This window comes from Salvelinus sp. IW2-2015, linkage group LG5 (assembly GCF_002910315.2).
Source record: "Salvelinus sp. IW2-2015 linkage group LG5, ASM291031v2, whole genome shotgun sequence".
Classification (NCBI taxonomy): Eukaryota; Metazoa; Chordata; class Actinopteri; order Salmoniformes; family Salmonidae; genus Salvelinus; species Salvelinus sp. IW2-2015.
The window spans coordinates 36,780,398-36,798,763 of record NC_036844.1 but is presented as its reverse complement, the minus strand read 5'-3'; the positions used below and the strand labels follow the sequence as shown (position 1 = coordinate 36,798,763).

The 18,366-nt window shown below is 43.6% G+C and overlaps 1 protein-coding gene across 1 annotated transcript in view; it reads right to left on the bottom strand.

Moving 5' to 3' along the window:
* LOC111964457 (ubiquitin-like protein 3) overlaps nt 1-18,366 on the bottom strand; it is a 48,833-nt gene that overhangs the window by 6,403 nt on the left and 24,064 nt on the right. Inside the window, 3 exon segments of the mRNA XM_070443734.1 lie at nt 5,649-5,691; nt 5,694-5,737; nt 7,925-8,033. Of these exon segments, the coding sequence (XP_070299835.1) occupies nt 5,649-5,691; nt 5,694-5,737; nt 7,925-8,033 (196 nt within the window).

Below are 18,366 nucleotides of genomic sequence, written 5' to 3'. Positions count from 1 at the left end.
TGGACCATGGGCCCTTTCCCTATATAGTGCACTACTTTGGGACCAGGCCGCTTTTCCCTATATAGTGCACTACTTTGGACCAGGGCCCTTTCCTATATAGTGCAACTACTTTGGACCAGGGCCCTACATATAAGTGAAGTAGCCTTGTCTTGAGGGGCGAAGCCAGAAAGCCCATAAGGCAGGAGCCCATCTCCTGTTTCTTTAGCTTAAAGGCAGCTTGATGTGGCAAGTAACTCTCCCGCACTAGTCCTTTCGGCAGGTCCTATATGGCTTTGGATCACAAGAAGTATCGACGAACTAGATCTTGAGAGAATAAGGGGTGGTTCAAATTTTTTTGGGGACGTACCTTGTATAGACGGTCATACAGCAAGGTGACAGTTATAGGTACTGCTGTCTATAAGGAAGCTAGCTAGTAATGACATGCTGGTCTGCAACAGGCAAAACATAAAACATCAACTAATAAGCATGGACATCAAACCAGGATCTAGTGGCATCATATCATGTTCTAGAGATATATTTATATTCAATATATTCTAACACAATATGTTACTTCTGGTTTTTAATTATATAAATTAAATTATTCCATTGGAAAATACTTAAGTAAAATAAGAAACTTTTTACAGGTCGTTCGGTGGTGGTGGGGGGCTGGGGAGGGGGGGGCACATGCGTTCATTGTTGTTTGCAAAGAATCTATGCATAAATATTTCTTATAAGTGAAGAAGAAAGAGATTTGGAAAGAAAATAACACTTCAGATTGGTTCTTTACCTTGGTTGGATTGGTCAAGCAGACCGACCATACAACACTAGAGGTTATTCAACAGATCTGTCAGGCTTTTTCATTCCTTCAGGGAAAAATGTGGGATGAGGGAGGTGTATTCGTCTGTCTTTCTGGTGAGAGAAGGGCGGGGGAATAAGAGAGATCTGTCTGTCTTTTCTGGTGAGGAGGAAAGGGGAAGATCTGTCTGTCTTTTCTGGTGAGGAGGGGGGGATTCTGTCTGTTCTTTCTGGTGACGAGGAAAGGGGAAGATCTGTCGTGTCTTTCTGGTGAGGAGGAACGGGAAATAAGAGAGATCTGTCTGTCTTTCTGGTGACGAGGGACGGGGAAGAAAGGGAGATCTGTCTGTCTTTTCTTGGTGAGAGGGACGGGAAGAAGGGAGATCTGTCTGTTTTCTGGTGAGGAGGGACGGGGAATAAAGAGAAGATTGTCTGTCTTTCTGGTGAGCAGGAAAGGGGAAGAAGGGAGATCTGTCTGTCTTTCTGGTGAGGAGGAAAGGAAGGAGATCGTCTGTTCTTTCTGGAGTGAGGAGGAACGGGGAAGAAGGGAGATCTGTCTGTCTTTTCTGGTGAGGAGGAAAGGGGAAGGGAGAATCTGTCTGTCTTTCTGGTGAGGAGGAAGGGGACAAGAAGGGGATCTGTCTGTCTTTCTGGTGAGGAGGAAAGGGGAAGGGAGATTTGTCTGTCTTTCTGGTGAGGAGGAAAGGGGAAGAAGGAGATTTGTCTTGTTTTTCTGGTGAGGAGGAAAGGGGAAGGGAGATCTGTCTGTCTTTCTGGTGAGGAGGAAAGGGGAAGGGAGATCTGTCTGTCTTTCTGGTGAGGAGGAAGGGGAAGGGAGATTCTGTCTGTCTTTCTGGTGAGGAGGAAAGGGGAGGGAGATCTGTCTGTCTTTCTGGGCAAAAGCAGACGATAGAACAAAAGACACATATGTAGACATGACATAAAGTTAGCAACACGACAATACATATGTGAACAACACGAAACACACAGCAAACAGTCAAACAAGACGCCATAGTGTAGACACTAGAACGACGCATAATGTAGACAGCACACGAACACCATATGGTCGACAAACGCAACACAGTTACAGACAGCAAACCGGACACCCATATGTGAACAGCAACACAGACCCATTTGTAGAAAGACAAGCAGACGAAGACACATATGTAGTGCAACAGACCACAATAGTGAGTTATTCAGACCCATATTAGAGCAATTGGCAGGGCGGTGACGCAGAAATACAACAAGACGCCTATGTAGATCACGGCAAAACAGAACGCATATGTAGGCTCACACTAGAACAAACGACGCATAAATGTGTGGCAACAGCAACACAGACGCATTAATGTAGGTGAAACGCAGCAGACAGGGCATATGTACAAGAAAGGGCTTCAAAACTGTTGCAAAAGTTTGCGAAAGTCGAATCATCTAGAATGTTCATTATATGGCTGTAGCGTTTAAGATTTCCCTTCAACTGGAATTAAGGGGCCCTATAGACAACTAAACCATGAACATCCGACAATTATTCTTTCCTCCGCGACAAACTTGACAAGTTGGGATATGCTTGGGGCAGGTAGCGTTCTCCACTGGCTCCGCAACCCAGATTTGTTCCGTCGGAAATGCAAGATGGTGAGCGTGATTTCACACTCCAGAGAACCGTGGTTTCCACTGATCCAGAGTCATTGCGGCGAGACTTAAAACACTCTAGTCAGAGCTTTTGCATTGCGCAATGTGATTAGGTTGTGTGGCGTTGCTGCGGCCATGGAAACATTTCAGTTCCCAACAAACAGTTCTTAGTACCTGACGTTGCTTCAGAGGCAGTTTGGAACTCAGTAGGTAGAGAGAGAGAGAGAGAGAGAGAGAGAGAGAGAGAGAGAGAGAGAGAGAGAGAGAGAGAGAGAGAGAGAGAGGAGGAGAGGAGAGAGAACGTGGACAAAAGCAAGAGAAAGAGATCCTCAAAAGGTTCTACAGCTGCACCATCGAGAGCATCCTGACCGGTTGCATCACCGCCTGGTATGGCAACTGCTCGGCATCTGACCGTAAGGCACTACAGAGGGTAGTGCGTACGGCCCAGTACATCGCTGGGGCCAAGCTTCCTGCCATCCAGGACATATATACTAGGCGGTGTCAGAGGAAGGCCCAAAAAATTGTCAAAGACTCCAGTCACCCAAGTCATAAGACTGCTGAACAATTAATCAATTGGCCACCCGGACGATCAGCTGTCCATCCTGTCTCCCTGTAGCGCTGTATTAGGCATCTCACAGTACGGACATTGCAATTTATTGCCCTGGCCACATTTGCAGTCCTCATGCCTCCTTGCAGCATGCCTAAGGCACGTTCACGCAGATGAGCAGGGACCCTGGGCATCTTCTTTTGGTGTTTTTCAGAGTCAGTAGAAAGGCCTCTTTAGTGTCCTAAGTTTTCATAACTGTGACCTTAATTGCCTACTGTCTGTAAGCTGTTAGTGTCTTAATGACCGTTCCACAGGTGCATGTTCATTAATTGTTTATGGTTCATTGAACAAGTATTGGAAACCGGGTTTAAACCCTTTACAATGAAGATCTGTTATTTAGTTATTAGTTATTTGGATTTTTACACATTATCTTTGAAAGACAGGGTCCTGAAAAGGGGACGTTTCTTTTTTTGCTGAGTTTATGAACTGTAACTCAGTAAAATCGTATATATAAGTATATAAAGTAAAATAAGTATATAAAAACAAGGGTTCATAGCTTGGTCAGTCTATGTCATGGAAAGAGCAGGTGGTCTTAATGTTTTGTAAACTCAATTTAATCACACATCATATATAGAAGAGGAGTGTACATAAAAGCTATGGTGATGTGATGTTAAACATTGATGAACCAGATCCCTGTTACTCTATCCGTCTTAACTCCTGTTCCAATCCCTCTTCATATCCCAGGCTAGGTTAGTATTCTGTGGATTCCCAACATGGTCTCAGAGCATTTTGTATTATTCTGTACGTAAATCCGAGACGCTCCATTTAGTATGATATGTTACATTTCGTATGGTATGTATTAATTTGTGAATGTCCATTACCCATGTTGTATTATATGGTATGAATTACAATTCGTATTATATGTTACGAATTTGCAAAATGTTATGTTACAAATTCTATCTAGGTGGCTAACGTTAGCTGGGCTAGGCGTTAAGGTTAGGGTTAAGTTTAAGAGTTAGGTTAAAGGGTTAAGGTTAGGGGTATGGGAAGGGTTAGCTGAAAGAGATTAAGGTTAGGGTTAGGCTTAGCTAACATGCTAAGTAGATGCAAAGTAGCTAAAAAGTAGTAAGTATTTGAACATTTGCTAATTAGCTAACATGCTGAAGTCGTCTGTGATGAGATTCGAACTTGAAGCCTTTGGGTTGCTAGAAGCATATAACGTTTGTGTTTTACCCCCACCCAAATACCCTACTTTCATTTAATCTTTGCCCTTAACTAACCATCTGGCTTACATAACCATACCAAATGTAACATACGTAACATATAGATTTACATTTACTATGTTACGTCTAGTCTATGAGACCGGGCTGGGATTCCAACAACCGCAAATCCCAGAACACCGAAATCTCTAATCCTCAGCCTCTCTGAACTAAGAACGTTTATGTCAGGAATTTTGGGGCATTATCCTTTCGATGGGAATATTGGCCTAAGTGTAAAAGGATTCAAAATGTCTATGTTTGCGTCCCAAATCCCACCCTATTTCCTACATAGTGCACTACTTTGACCAGAACCCTATGGTACAATAGTGCACTATATAGTGTATAGGGTAACGTTTGGTGCCTTTTGTGTACAGTGGCTAAAGGTTTATGAGCGAGATAATGGTGAAAATGAGATACCTGTAAACAGCTTGTGACTACAGCTATCCCCATTACCCAAACACAACACTAAAGCACTGTCAACTGTACTGAACAAAAATATAAAACGCAACATGTAAAGTGTAGTTCCCATTTTTCATGAGCTGAAATAAAAGATCCCAGAAATGTTCCATACCCACAAAAAGATTCTCTCTCTCAAATTCTGTGCACAAATTTGTTTACATCCCAGTTAGTGAGCATTTCTCCTTTGCCAAGATAATCCATCCACCTGACAGTTGTGGCATATCAAGAAGCTGATTAAACAGCGTGAGCATTACATAGGTGCACCTCGTGCTAGGTGCACCTTGTGCTGGGGACAATAAAAGGCCACTCTAAAATGTACAATTTTGTCACACAACACAATACCACAGATGTCTCAAGTTTTTTGCAACTGGCATGCTGACTGCAGGAATGTCCACCAGAGCTGTTGCCAGAGAATTTAATGTTAATTGCTCTACCATAAGCTGCCTCCAATGTTGTTTAGAGAATTCGGCGGTACGTCCAACCGGCCTCACAACCGCAGACCACGTGTAAGGACCTCCACATCTGGCTTCTTCACCGGACATGTGGGTTTCATGCTCCTCATCCGCCGCCATCACCTCATGTTTCAGCATGATAATGCATGGATCCATGTCACAAGGATCTGTACGCCAATATCCAGCAACTTCTCACAGCCATTGAAGAGGAGTGGAACAACAACCAACAGTCTGTGTCGTGAGCCAAATGGTGGTCACACCAGGTGTGGGAGTGCTTTTCTGATCGAGAAAAGGTATCTGTGACCAACATATACACATCTGTATTCCCAGTCATGTGAAATCCATTGATTAGGGCCTAATGAATTGATTTCAATTGACTGATTTGGACTGTGTGTGTGTGTGTGTGTGTGTGTGTGTGTGTGTGTGTGTGTGTGTGTGTGTGTGTGTGTGTGTGTGTGTGTGTGGGTGTGTGTGTGTGTGTGTGTGTTGTGTGTGTTGTGTGGTGTGTTGTGTGTGTTTTCTTGGTGCTACCTCCTAGCGTGACGTTCCCATGTAGAAAGCGACCCTGGTAAGATGAGCCTCAGGATAAATAGGACTGCTGACCTGTTCCTCCTCCCAGTCTGTAAGAGAGATGAAGACCACTATCACCACCATCATCAACAACAACATTAATCATCGCCATCACCAGAAGGAGACACAGATAGAGAGAAGGAAGACAGAGAAAATGGGTCTGGAGGAACAGCATATGTCCAACACACCCACACCTAACAGACCATGCAAGTTAGCATTTTTAGTTTAGTTGTGTGTGTGTGTGTGTGTGTGTGTGTGTGTGTGTGTGTGTGTGTGTGGTGTGTGTGTGTGTGTGTGTGTGTGTGTGTGTGTTGTGTGTGTGTGTGTGTGTGTGTGTGTGTGTGTGTATGTATATATATATATATATAAATAAAAGATTCAGGGTCTGTGAGGGGTTCTGGCTCAATGTCTTTATACTCATTAGGGTGTAACATGTCCCCATCATTCCCACCAGAGTTCCTCCATCTTCCCTGTATTACTTCTTATACTGCATGAAGTATCATACAGTGCATTCAGGAAGCATTCAGACCCTTTGATTTTTTCCACATTTTGTCACGTTACAGCCTTATTCTAAAGTGGATTCAATTGTTTTTTTCCCCCTCAACAACCTACACACAATAACCCATAATGACAAAGCAACAACAGGTTTTTATAAAGTTTATTATTAAAAATAAAAATGTCACATTTACAAAAGTATTCAGACCCTTTACTCAGTACTTTGTTGAAGCACCTTTGGCAGCGATTACATCCTTGAGTCGTCGTGGGTATGACGCTACAACCTCGGCACACCTGTATTTGTGGAGTTTCTCCCATTCCTCTCTGCAGATCCTCTCAACCTCTGTCAGGTTGGATGGAGAGCATCGCTGCATAGCTGTTTTCAGGTCTCTCCAGAGATTTGTGATCGGGTTCAAGTCCGGGCTCTGGCTGGGCCACCCATGGACATTCAGAGACTTGTCCCGAAGGCATCCTGCTTTGTCTTGGCTGTGTGCTTAGGGTTGTTGTCCTGTTTGAAGGTGAACATTCACCTCAGTCTGAGGTCCTGAGCAGGTTTCATCAAGGATCTCTCTGTACTTTGCATTGTTCATATTTCGTTCGATTCTGACAGTCTCCCAGTCCCTGCCACTGAAAAACAACCACAGCATGATGCTGCCACCACCATGCTTAACCGTAGGGATGGTTTCCTCCAGATGTGACGCTTGGCATTCAGGTAAAAGTGTTCAATCTTGGTTTCATCGGACTAGAGAATCTTGTTTCTCATGGTTTGAGAGTCTTTAGGTGCCTTTTGACAAAATCCAAACGGGCTGTCATGTGCCTTTTACTGAAGAGTGGCTTCCGTCTGGCCATTCTACCGTAAAGGCCTGATTGGTGAAGTGCTGCAGAGATGGGAGAAGCTTCCAGAAGGACAACTATTTCCACAGAGGAACTCTGGAGCTCTGTCAGTGACCATCAGGTTCTCGATCACCTTCCTGACCAAGGCCCTTTTCCCCCGATTGCTCAGTTTGGCAGGGCAGCCAGCTCTTGGAAGAGTCTTGGTGCTTCCAAACTTCTTCCATTTAAGAATGATAGAGGCCACTGTGTTCTTGGGGACCTTCAATGCTGCAGAAGTGTTTTGGTATCCTTCCCCAGATCTGTGCCTCGACACAATCCTGTCTCTGAGCTCTACGGACAATTCCTTCGACCTCATGGCTTGGTTTTTGCTCTGACATGCACTGTCAACTGTGGGACCTTATATAGACAGGTGTGTGCCCTTCCAAATCATATCCAATCAATTGAATTTACCACAGGTGGACTCCAATAAAGTTCTAGAAACATCTCAAGGATGATTAATGGAAACAGGATGCACCTGAGCCAATTTCGAGTATCATAGCAAAGGGTTTGAATACTTATGTAAATAAGGTATTTTGGTTTTTTATTTTTTATAAATTTGCTAAACTTTCTTCAAACCTGTTTTCACTTTGTCATTATGGGGTATTGTGCGTAGATTGATAAGGATTTTTTTTATTGAATACATTTGATAATAATGATGTAAAGTAACAAAATGTGGAAAAAGTCAAGGGGTCTGAATACTTTCCAAATGCACCAGTAGTGGCCGGTGTCACTTTAAATCGCATGACAGGCTCATTGTAATGGCTGGAATTGAATAATATCATCCTCCACCAGCCTCCACTGATATGTATGCAGTTGGTGTCACTCACCCATTGGCCAGTTGTAATGTGTGTCTGTGAGGTGTCACTCACCCATTGGCCAGTTATCGTAGACGTGTTTTGCGATGTCTGCGGCCGAGTCATTGGGAGAAAACAGGAACTCTTTCGTCTTCCCACTGACCAGGATGAGACGCAGGTTAATCTGAAACACACAAGGGGAGAGGAGGAGATTAGAAGCTGATAGACACATAACAAAAAACAAGACACAGTGTCAGAAGTGGGATGGCGCTCGTGAGACCATCTGAGAGGCCATGGGAAAAAGCTCTCCCAAAGGAAGGGGATAGTGTAGCGACCTTAACCCAACACCTAGCAACCGCGTCAAAAGGTTTGCATATAGTTAGGGTAAAAGAGAAGAGGGGTAAGGATGATCGCTGGAAAAAAATTCTTAAGAGCATATTTTGTTCAAAGCCTTCCCTTTAACGTGTGTATGAACTCATCACACACACACACACACACACACACACACAACACACACACCCACCCACACACACACACAACACACACAACACACACACACACACACACACACACACACACACACACACACACACACACACACTAGTGATGCAGGGGTGGTTATATCCGTGGGGCAGGCGGGTTTAGGGTCATGAAATATTGTGTGGATGAATGTCAGGAAGCAGGCTGGTTGAACAAAGAGAAAACTACGCATAAAAAATCCATACGTGTATAATTCTCCTGCAATTCAGTCAAACTGGTGGTCGTTGTTCCCAGCCACCGTGCTTCTACATCTGCATTACTTACTCTTTGGGGTTTTAGGCCGGGTTTCTGTATAAGCACTTTGTGACCATCTGCTGATGTAAAAAGGGCTTCATAAATACATTTGATTGATTGAGTTGTGAAAAAAAAGAGGCTATTTTCCATCTACCTAAAAACTCATGGACAATATGGACAGAGATATAAAACAATTTCCATTGAACATTTTATTTAAAAAAAAACATTTACTTGAAGAACAGTGCAGATGCAAAGTTTGGTAAGAGAATGACGGAGCCAGCAGCACAAACACAAGTAAATGTGTTATTGTAAAGAAATGTCCCTCTTTCACTTTCTGTCTTAAGTGCACCTTAAATTACAGTGATATTCCTACACCCCAAATGATATTGGCGACCAGTTGCAGTGGTTGGTGCCTTAATGGTGCAGATGATGCTTGGTTTCAGTAGATAACATGTGTCCTCCCTGTTTGGCCAAAAATATGACCTTGCTGGATAACTTGGATGCACGAATATCCCCTTTATGTCCATGTTGTCTTCATCCACAGCATCTGCAATTCTAATCCAGTACTCATCATCATAGCAGCAAAGTAGAAAAATCAAAGGCTCGCACAATCACCATTGTATGCTCATCCATAGGTTTCCCCAGGACCAAGTCAAACTTAATGGCATAATGTGGGTAGTACCCAACTTCAACTGTGGCCAATTAACATGTTGATTGGTACATTCTGAATCTAAACCATATTGGTGACTTTGTATTGGATATGCATCAGGCAACCTCTAACTGCATGATAGAGTGAGCCAGTATAGCAGAAACAGCACCATCAAGTGGTCAGAACGTGGTAAAGTCAAGCTTATGCCCCATCGCATAACCTAACAACTTCAATGACTATTTCTCTGAACGGGGGGGGGGATATCAGGTAGGAGATAATAGTTAAATGGATATCAGGTTGGAGATAATAGTTAAATGGATATCAGGTAGGAGATAATAGTTAAATGGATATCAGGTAGGAGATAATAGTTAAATGGATATCAGGTAGGAAGATAATAGCTAAATGGATATCAGGTAGGAATAATAGTTTAAATTGGATATCAGGTAGGAGATAATAGTTTAAATGGATATCAGGTAGGAAGATAATAGTTAAATGGATATCAGGTAGGAGATAATAGTTAAATGGATATCAGGTAGGAGATAACAGTTAAATGGATATCAGGTAGGAGATAACAGTTAAATGGATATCAGGTAGGAGATAATAGATACATGAAGACAGACCTTGGCCTACCTTATCATGAACTTAGTATCTTAATATGGTACAGCTAGGTTGTTTAACTTTGGTGTTGTTGTGACCCAGTTAGAGGAGCTGAACATCATACTAACTCTTAAAAACAACACTGAAGCTGTTAGAAGGAAAAGAGGGCAGGCTGGCAGACATATGATTTAGCCAGCATAATAATAATCGTCTGTGTGTCGGTAGGGTTGCAATAAATCCCAGTTGAAGAATTCGCTGGCAGTTTATTCCCTTTTGACTCCAGATATTCACCAACCAGGATTTCTGAAAAGTTTCTGGAATTTCCCAACCCTGTGATTCACACCATTAAGTCAGAAATACAGAGACCGGACACCAACCAAAGGGGAAAGGGAAATTAGGGAACATCTTCTCATCTTTCATCTTTCCTTCTTTAATCCACTCATCCATCCATCTGTCCATTCTCTCACACCTCACACAGGAAAGTCATTCCTCATCATCATTCTCTCTCGTCTCTGACAGAAAGCAGTAATTCCTTCTTCATCCTCATCCTCTGATAGCCCTCTCTCAGACACAGGCTAGTTGAGATTAACCCCGACTGACTGGGACACAAACAGGAATATCATACATCCTACTGCACTGGGACACAAACAGCTCTACAGCAAGCAGTCAAATGTCAAACACACACGTGGATTGCACTGCACACACAGAAATGAACACACACACCCTCAGGCCTGTATTGATTGCGTAGCATTAGGGCTAAAACTCATGAGGAAATGGTGTGGTTACTAGCCTGATGGACTTACACTAAACACTCCTGCTGCTCTGTTGTTCGCTACATACTTTAAATCTGAGAATGACATCATTGAAGTCGTTTGTGGTGACGAGCGGCAAAAAGGGGTGTTGTTCAAAACTAAGTCATCAACGATTGGATGATATTTAACCAATCGATCAGAGTACAAAAGCCAATAAAATAATATTCAAACCGCTRCTTTACTCATGTGTTCTGGCTCTGGCCAACCCTAGCGGTTTCTGGACCAATCAGACAGCCCCGAATGCATTCCCATCCAAACTCATTGCGGAGAAGAAACTAACATGCGTGGCGTAGCATTTGGCCGGAGAAAGGAATGATTAGGTGGCCATTGTGGTATGAGGGACATATTGGACATTTAGCCAGGACATCGGGGGAAACACCCCTATTCTTACAATAAGTGCCATGGGATCTTTAGTGACCACAGAGAGACAGGACACCTGTTTAATGTCCCATCCGAAAGACAGCACCCTACAAAGGGCAATGTCTCCAATCACTGCCCTGGGGCATTGGAATATATATATCTTAGACCAGAGGAATATTGCCTCCTACTAGCCCTCCAACACCACTTCCAGCAGCATCTGGTCACCCATCCAGGGACTGACCAGGAACAACCCTGCATAGCTTCAGAGGTAAGCCAGCAGTGGTATGCAGGGTGGTATGCAGGGTGGTATGCTTCTGGCTGATTTATAATTACCATTCTACACATTTTTTTATTTTATTTTTTATTTTATTTAACCAGGTAGGCCAGTTGAGAACAAGTTCTCATTTACAACTGCAACCTGGCCAAGATAAAGCAAAGCAGTGTGACAAAAACAACAACACTGAGTTACACATAAACAAACGTACAGTAAATAACACAAAATAAAAAATCTATGTACAGTGTGTGCAAATGTAGAAGAGTAGCAATAAATAGGCCATAGAGGCAAAATAATTACAACTTAGCACTAACCTTAATTTAACTAGGCAAGTTAAGAACTAAATCTTATTTACAATGACGGCCTACACCGGCCAAACCCAGACAACGCTGGGCCAATTGTGCTCCGCCCCTATGGGACTCCCAATCACAGCCGGAAGTCTTGCAGCCTGGATTCGAACCAGAGACTGCAGTGACGCCTCTTGCACTGAGATGCAATGTCTTAGACCGCTGTGCCACTCAGGAGTCCTTATGTATGGTGTATAGTATGTATAGTGTAGTGTGTATAGTGTGTAGTATAGTGCAGTGTATGTATAGTATGTAGTGTAGTGTATAGTATAGTGTGTAGAGTGTATAGTGTATAGTGTTTAGTATAGTGTATAGTATGTATAGTGCCGTGTATAGTGTTTAGTATAGTGTACAGTGTAGTGTACAGTGTAGTATGCATAGTACAGTGTATATTATTTATAGTGTAATGTATGTATATAGTGTAGTATGTGCAGTGTATAGTATATAGTATGTATAGTGTAGTGTATAGCGTATAGTATAGTGTGTAGTATGTATAGTGTGGTGTGTAGTGTACAGTATAATGTGTAGTATAGGGTATAGTACGTATATTATAGTGTATAGTATAGTACGTATAGTATAGTGTATAGTATAGTGTATAATATGTATAGTGTACAGTACAGTGTATAGTATAGTGTGTAGTATAGTGTATAGTATGTATAGTGTATTTTATAGTGTGTCGTACAGTGTATAGTATAGTGTATAGTATGCATAGTGTAGTGTCTAGTATGTATAGTATAGTGTACAGTATGTATACGTGTAGTGTGGTAGTATGGTATAGTATAGTGTACAGTATGTATAGTGTAATGTATAGTATGTATAGTGTAGTGTATAGTATGTATAGTGTAGTGTATAGTATGTATAGTGTATAGTGTATAGTATGTATAGTGTAGTGTATAGTGTTTAGTACTGTGTATAGTGTAGTGTATACAGTATGTTATGCATAGTGAATAGTATAGTGTACTGCATATTATATTGTATAGAATAGTGTATAGTGTGGTGTGTAGTATAGTAAGGTATACTGTATAGTGTAGAGTATAGTATGTATAGTGTATAGTGTGCAGGATGGTGTATAGTATAGTGTATGGTATGTATAGTACAGTGTATAGTATGTATAGTGTATAGTATATACAGTATGTTATGCATATGGTATATTATAGTGTATAGTATAGTATGTTGTATAGTAAAGCGTATAGAGCATAGTATAGTGCAGTGTATACCACAAAGTATAGTATAGAGTATAGCATAGTGAGAGTATAGTATAGTGTACGGTATAGTATAGTGTATAGTGTGGTGTATAGTATAGTAAGGTGTAATGTATAGTATAGAGCATAGTATAGTATGGTGTATAGTATGTATAGTATTGTGTTTAGTGTTTAGTATGGTGTATAGTGTAGTGTATAGTATAGTGTATAGTACATAGTAGTGTAGTGTATAGTACAGTGTATAGCATAGTATATAGTGTATAGTATAGAATAGTGTATAGTATGTAGTATATAGTATATATTGTATAGTTTGTAGTATATAGCATTGTGTATAGTATATAGTGTATAGTATGGTGTATAGCATAGAATAGTGTATAGCATGTAGTATATAGTATATAGTGTAGTATATAGTGTATAGTATATAGTATAGTGTACTGTGTGAGATGTATTTTTCTGACACAGGAAGGAGCGTTAATGTCATTACGAGACATGAGAGCTGCCTCATAGATGACACTTTACTAATGATCTGGGAAATTAGATTAGAGGTGTGTGTGTGTGTGTGTGTGTGTGTGTGTGTGTGTGTGTGTGTGTGTGTGTGTGTGTGTGTGTGTGTGTGTGTGTGTGTGTGTGTGTGTGTGTGTGTGTGTGTGTGTCTGTGAGAGGAAGAGAAAAGAGGTTGACAGGAAGAAGTGAAGATAAAAAGCAACGTGGAAGAAGAAGATGAAGAAGAAGATCGAGACGCTGATATTTCCGTAGTGTGTCGCCTCAGAGGCCTGTAACAGAATCATCTGTAAGAGGTTATCTACCCAGAACATCTGGTCCAGCCCAGCTCAACAGAGAAAGGATGAATTCAATTCACATCACATAAAACAGACGGGTGGAGAAGAAAAGAGAGAGGAGAGGGTGACGGGAGGGAGCAGAGCCACTGGAAACCATTTACACCAGTACTTTTCAATCTGATGTGGCGCCGGAAAAGAAAGCAGCCATTTCTTATCGGACAAGATGACATCGTACCGCCCCCAATTTCAGCATGTTTGCCTCTGTTTTGTCTAGTGAATACAACCCTGTCCATGGGATTTTACGCGGTAACCCCCAAGCTCTCTGCGACATTTAAATTCACTTGTCAGTCACAGTGCTCTCCTAGCTAAATCCCACAGAGCCTTATCAACCACACCTCTCAAAAACTACAGTACCAATCAAAAGTTGACACACCTACTCATTCAAGGGTTTTTCTTTATTTTTGCTATTTTCTACATTGTAGAATAATAGTGAAGACATCAACACTATGAAATAACACATATGGAATCATGTAGTAACCAAAAAAAGTGTTAATTCTTCAAAGTAGCCCCCCTTTGACTTGATGACAGCTTTGCAGATCAGTCTGTTATATCTGGAACGTTTGTCCTGTCTTGTCCGGTGTCCTATGTGAATTTAAGTATGCTCTTCTTTTATTCTCTCTCTCTCTTTCTTTCTTTCTTTCTCTTTCTCTCGGTGGACCTGAGCCCTAGGACCATGCCTCAGGAGTACCTGGCCTGATGACTCCTTGCTGTCCCCAGTCCACCTGGTCGTGCTGCTGCTCCAGTTTCAACTGTTCTGCCTGCAGCTATGGAATCCTGACCTATTCACCGGACGTGCTACCTTGTCCCAGACCTGCTGTTTTCAACTCTCTAGAGACAGCAAGAGCGGTAGAGATACTCTGAATGATCAGCTATGAGAAACCAACAGACATTTACTCCTGAGGTGCTGACCTGTTGCACCACTGTGATTATTATTATTTGACCCTGCTGGTCATCTATGAACATTTGAACTAGAGGTCGACCGATTATGATTTTTCAACGCCGATACCGATACTGATTATTGGAGGACCAAAAAAAGCCGCTACCGATTAATCGGCCGATTTCTATATATTTGTAATAATGACAATTACAGCAATACTGAATGAACAATGAACACTTTTATTTTAACTTAATATAATACATCAATAAAATCAATTTAGTCTCAAATAAATAATGAAACAGGTTACATTTTGTTGAAATAACGCAAAAACAAAGTGTTCGAGAAGAAAGTAAAAGTGCAATATGCGCCATGTAAGAAAGCTAACATATGAAAACATATGAAAGCTGGTGGTTCTTTTTAACATGAGTCTTCAATATTCCCAGGTAAGAAGTTTTAGGTTGTAGTTATTATAGGACTATTTCTCTCTATACCATTTGTATTTCATATACCTTTGACTATTGGATGTTCTAATAGGCACTTTAGTATTGCCAGCCTAATCTCGGGAGTTGATAGGCTTGAAGTCATAAACAGCGCAATGCTTGAAGCACAGCGAAGAGCTGCTGGCAAACGCAGGAAAGTGCTGTTTGAATGAATGTTTACGAGCCTGCTGCTGCCTACCATCGCTCAGTCAGACTGCTCTATCAAATCATAGACTTAATTATAATATAATAACACACAGAAATACGAGCCTTTGGTCATTAATATGGTCAAATCCGGAAACTATCATTTCGAAAACAAAACGTTTATTCTTTCAGTGAAATACGGAACCGTTCCATATTTTATCTAACGGGTGGCATCCATAAGTCTAAATATTGCTGTTACATTGCACAACCTTTAATGTTATGTCATAATTACGTAAAATTCTGGCAAATTAGTTTGCAACGAGCCAGGTGGCCCAAACTGTTGCATATACCCTGACTCTGCGTACAATGAACGCAAGAGAAGTGACACAATTTCCCTAGTTTAATATTGCCCGCTAACATGAATTTCTTTTAACTAAATATGCAGGTTTAAAAAAATATACTTCTGTGTATTGATTTTAAGAAAGGCATTGATGTTTATGGTTAGGTACATTCATGCAACGATTGTGCATTTTTCGCAAATGCGCTTTTGTTAAATCATCCCCCGTTTGGCGAAGTTGGCTGTCTTTGTTAGGAAGAAATAGTCTTCACACAGTTCGCAACGAGCCAGGCGGCCAAAACTGCTCCATATACCCTGACTCTGTTGCACAGAACGCAAGAGAAGTGACACAATTTCCCTAGTTAAAATAAATTCATGTTAGCAGGCAATATTAACTAAATATGCAGGTTTAAAAATATATACTTGTGTATTGATTTTAAGAAAGGGGTTTATGGTTAGGTACACATTGGTGCAACGACAGTGCTTTCTTCGCGAATGCACTTGTTAAATCACCCGTTTGGCGAAGTAGGCTGTGATTAAATGATAAATTAACAGGCACCGCATCGATTATATGCAACGCAGGACAAGCTAGATAAACTAGATTATTTTTTATAAGATATGTTTAATGCTAGCTAGCAACTTACCTTGGCTCCTTGCTGCACTCGCATAACAGGTAGTCAGCCTGCCACGCAGTCTCCACGTAGAGTGCAATGTAATCGGCAATGATCGGTGTCCAAAAATGCCGATTACCGAATGTTATGAAAACTTGAAATCGGCCCTAATTAATAGGCCATTCCGATTAATCGGTCGACCTCTAATTTGAACATCTTGGCCATGTTCTGTTATAATCTCCACCCAGCACAGCCAGAAGAGGACTGGCCACCCCTCATAGCCTGGTTCCTCTCTAGGTTTTTCTTCCTAGTTTTTGCCTTTCTAGGAAGTTTTTCCTAGCCACCGTGCTTCTACACCTGCATTGCTTGCTGTTTGGGGTTTTAGGCTGGGTCTCTGCACAGCACTTTGTGACATCAGCTGATGTAAGAGCTTAATAAATACTTTTGATTGATTGAATTTGATTGTATCTGTAATACTAATACTGTCATTAATACAATAGTGTTATCTGTAATACTGCTACTGTCATTAATCAATAGTGTATCTGTAATACTGCTAACAATACTGCTACTGCCACAGATTTCCCCACAGCTGGAAAATGTCCTCTATAAGAATCAAGTCACTGACACACAATCAACCTCTAAATACCTGTAAGATCATACTGACAGAGACAGACACACATAGACAGAGACACACAGACACGTTGTGGGCATGGGGTATGTAAGGAGACCACACAGCGAGTTGATTACAGGGCTTAACCTTGCCCCCGACCACCTCATCCCCCTGTCCCTCCTCCCTAACGCCCCCGACCACCTCAATCCCCCTGTCCCCTCCTCCCTAACCACCGACCACGTCATCCCCGTGTCCCCTCCTCCCTAACCCCCGACCACCTCATCCCCCTGTCCCCTCCTCCCTAACCCCGACCACCTCATCCCCCTGTCCCTCTCCCCTAACCCCCGACCACCTCTCATCCCCCTGTCCCCTCCTCCCTAACCCCCGACCACCTCATCCCCTGTCCCCTCCTCCCTAAACGCCGACCACACCTCATCCCCCTGTCCCCTGCCTCCCTAACCCCGACCACGTCATCCCCTGTCCCTCCTCCCTAACCCCGACCACGTCATCCCCCTGTCCCCTCCTCCCTAACCCCGACCACGTCATCCCCTGTCCCCTCCTCCCTAACCCCCGACCACCCATCCCCCTGTCCCCGTCCTCCCTAACCCCCGACCACCTCATCCCCTGTCCCCTCCTCCCTAACCCCCGACCACCTCATCCCCTGTCCCCTCTCCCTAACCCCGACACCTCATCCCCCTGTCCCCTCCTCCCTAACGCCCGACCACCTCATCCCCCCTGTCCCCTCCTCCCTAACCCCGACCACCTCATCCCCCTGTCCCCTCTCCCTAACCCCCGACCACTCATCCCCCTGTCCCCTCCTCCCTAACCCCGACCACCTCATCCCCCTGTCCCCTCCCTCCCTAACCCCGACCACCTCATCCCCCTGTCCCTCCTCCCTAACCCCCGACCACCTCATCCCCCTGTCCCTCTCCTCCCTAACCCCCGACCACCTCATCCCCTGTCCCCTCCTCCCTAACCCCGACCACCTCATCCCCCTGTCCCTCCTCCCTAACCCCCGACCACCTCATCCCCCTGTCCCCTCCTCCCTAACCCCCGACCACCTCATCCCCCTGTCCCCTCCTCCCTAAACCCGACCACCTCATCCCCCTGTCCCCTCCTCCCCTAACCCCGACCACGCACCCCCTGTCCCCTCCTCCCCTAACCCCGACCACCTCATTCCCCTGTCCCCTCCTCCTAACCCCGACCACCTCATCCCCTGTCCCTCCTCCCCAACCCCGACCACGTCATCCCCTGTCCCCTCCTCCCTAACCCCCGACCACCTCATCCCCCTGTCCCCTCCGTCCCTAACCCCCGACCCCTCATCCCCCTGTCCCTTCCTCCCCTAACCCTCCCGACCACCTCATCCCCCGTTCCCCTCCTCCTAACCCCGACCACCTCATCCCCTGTCCCGTTCCCTCCTCCCTAACCCCCGACCACCTCATTCCCCCTGTCCCGCTCCTCTCCCTCACCTCCTCCCTAACCCCCGACCACCCATCCCCTCTCCCGTCCCTCCTCCCTAACCCCGACCACCTCATCCCCCTGTCCCCTCCTCCTAAACCCCGACCACCTCATCCCCCTGTCCCTCCTCCCTAACATCTCTCGCTG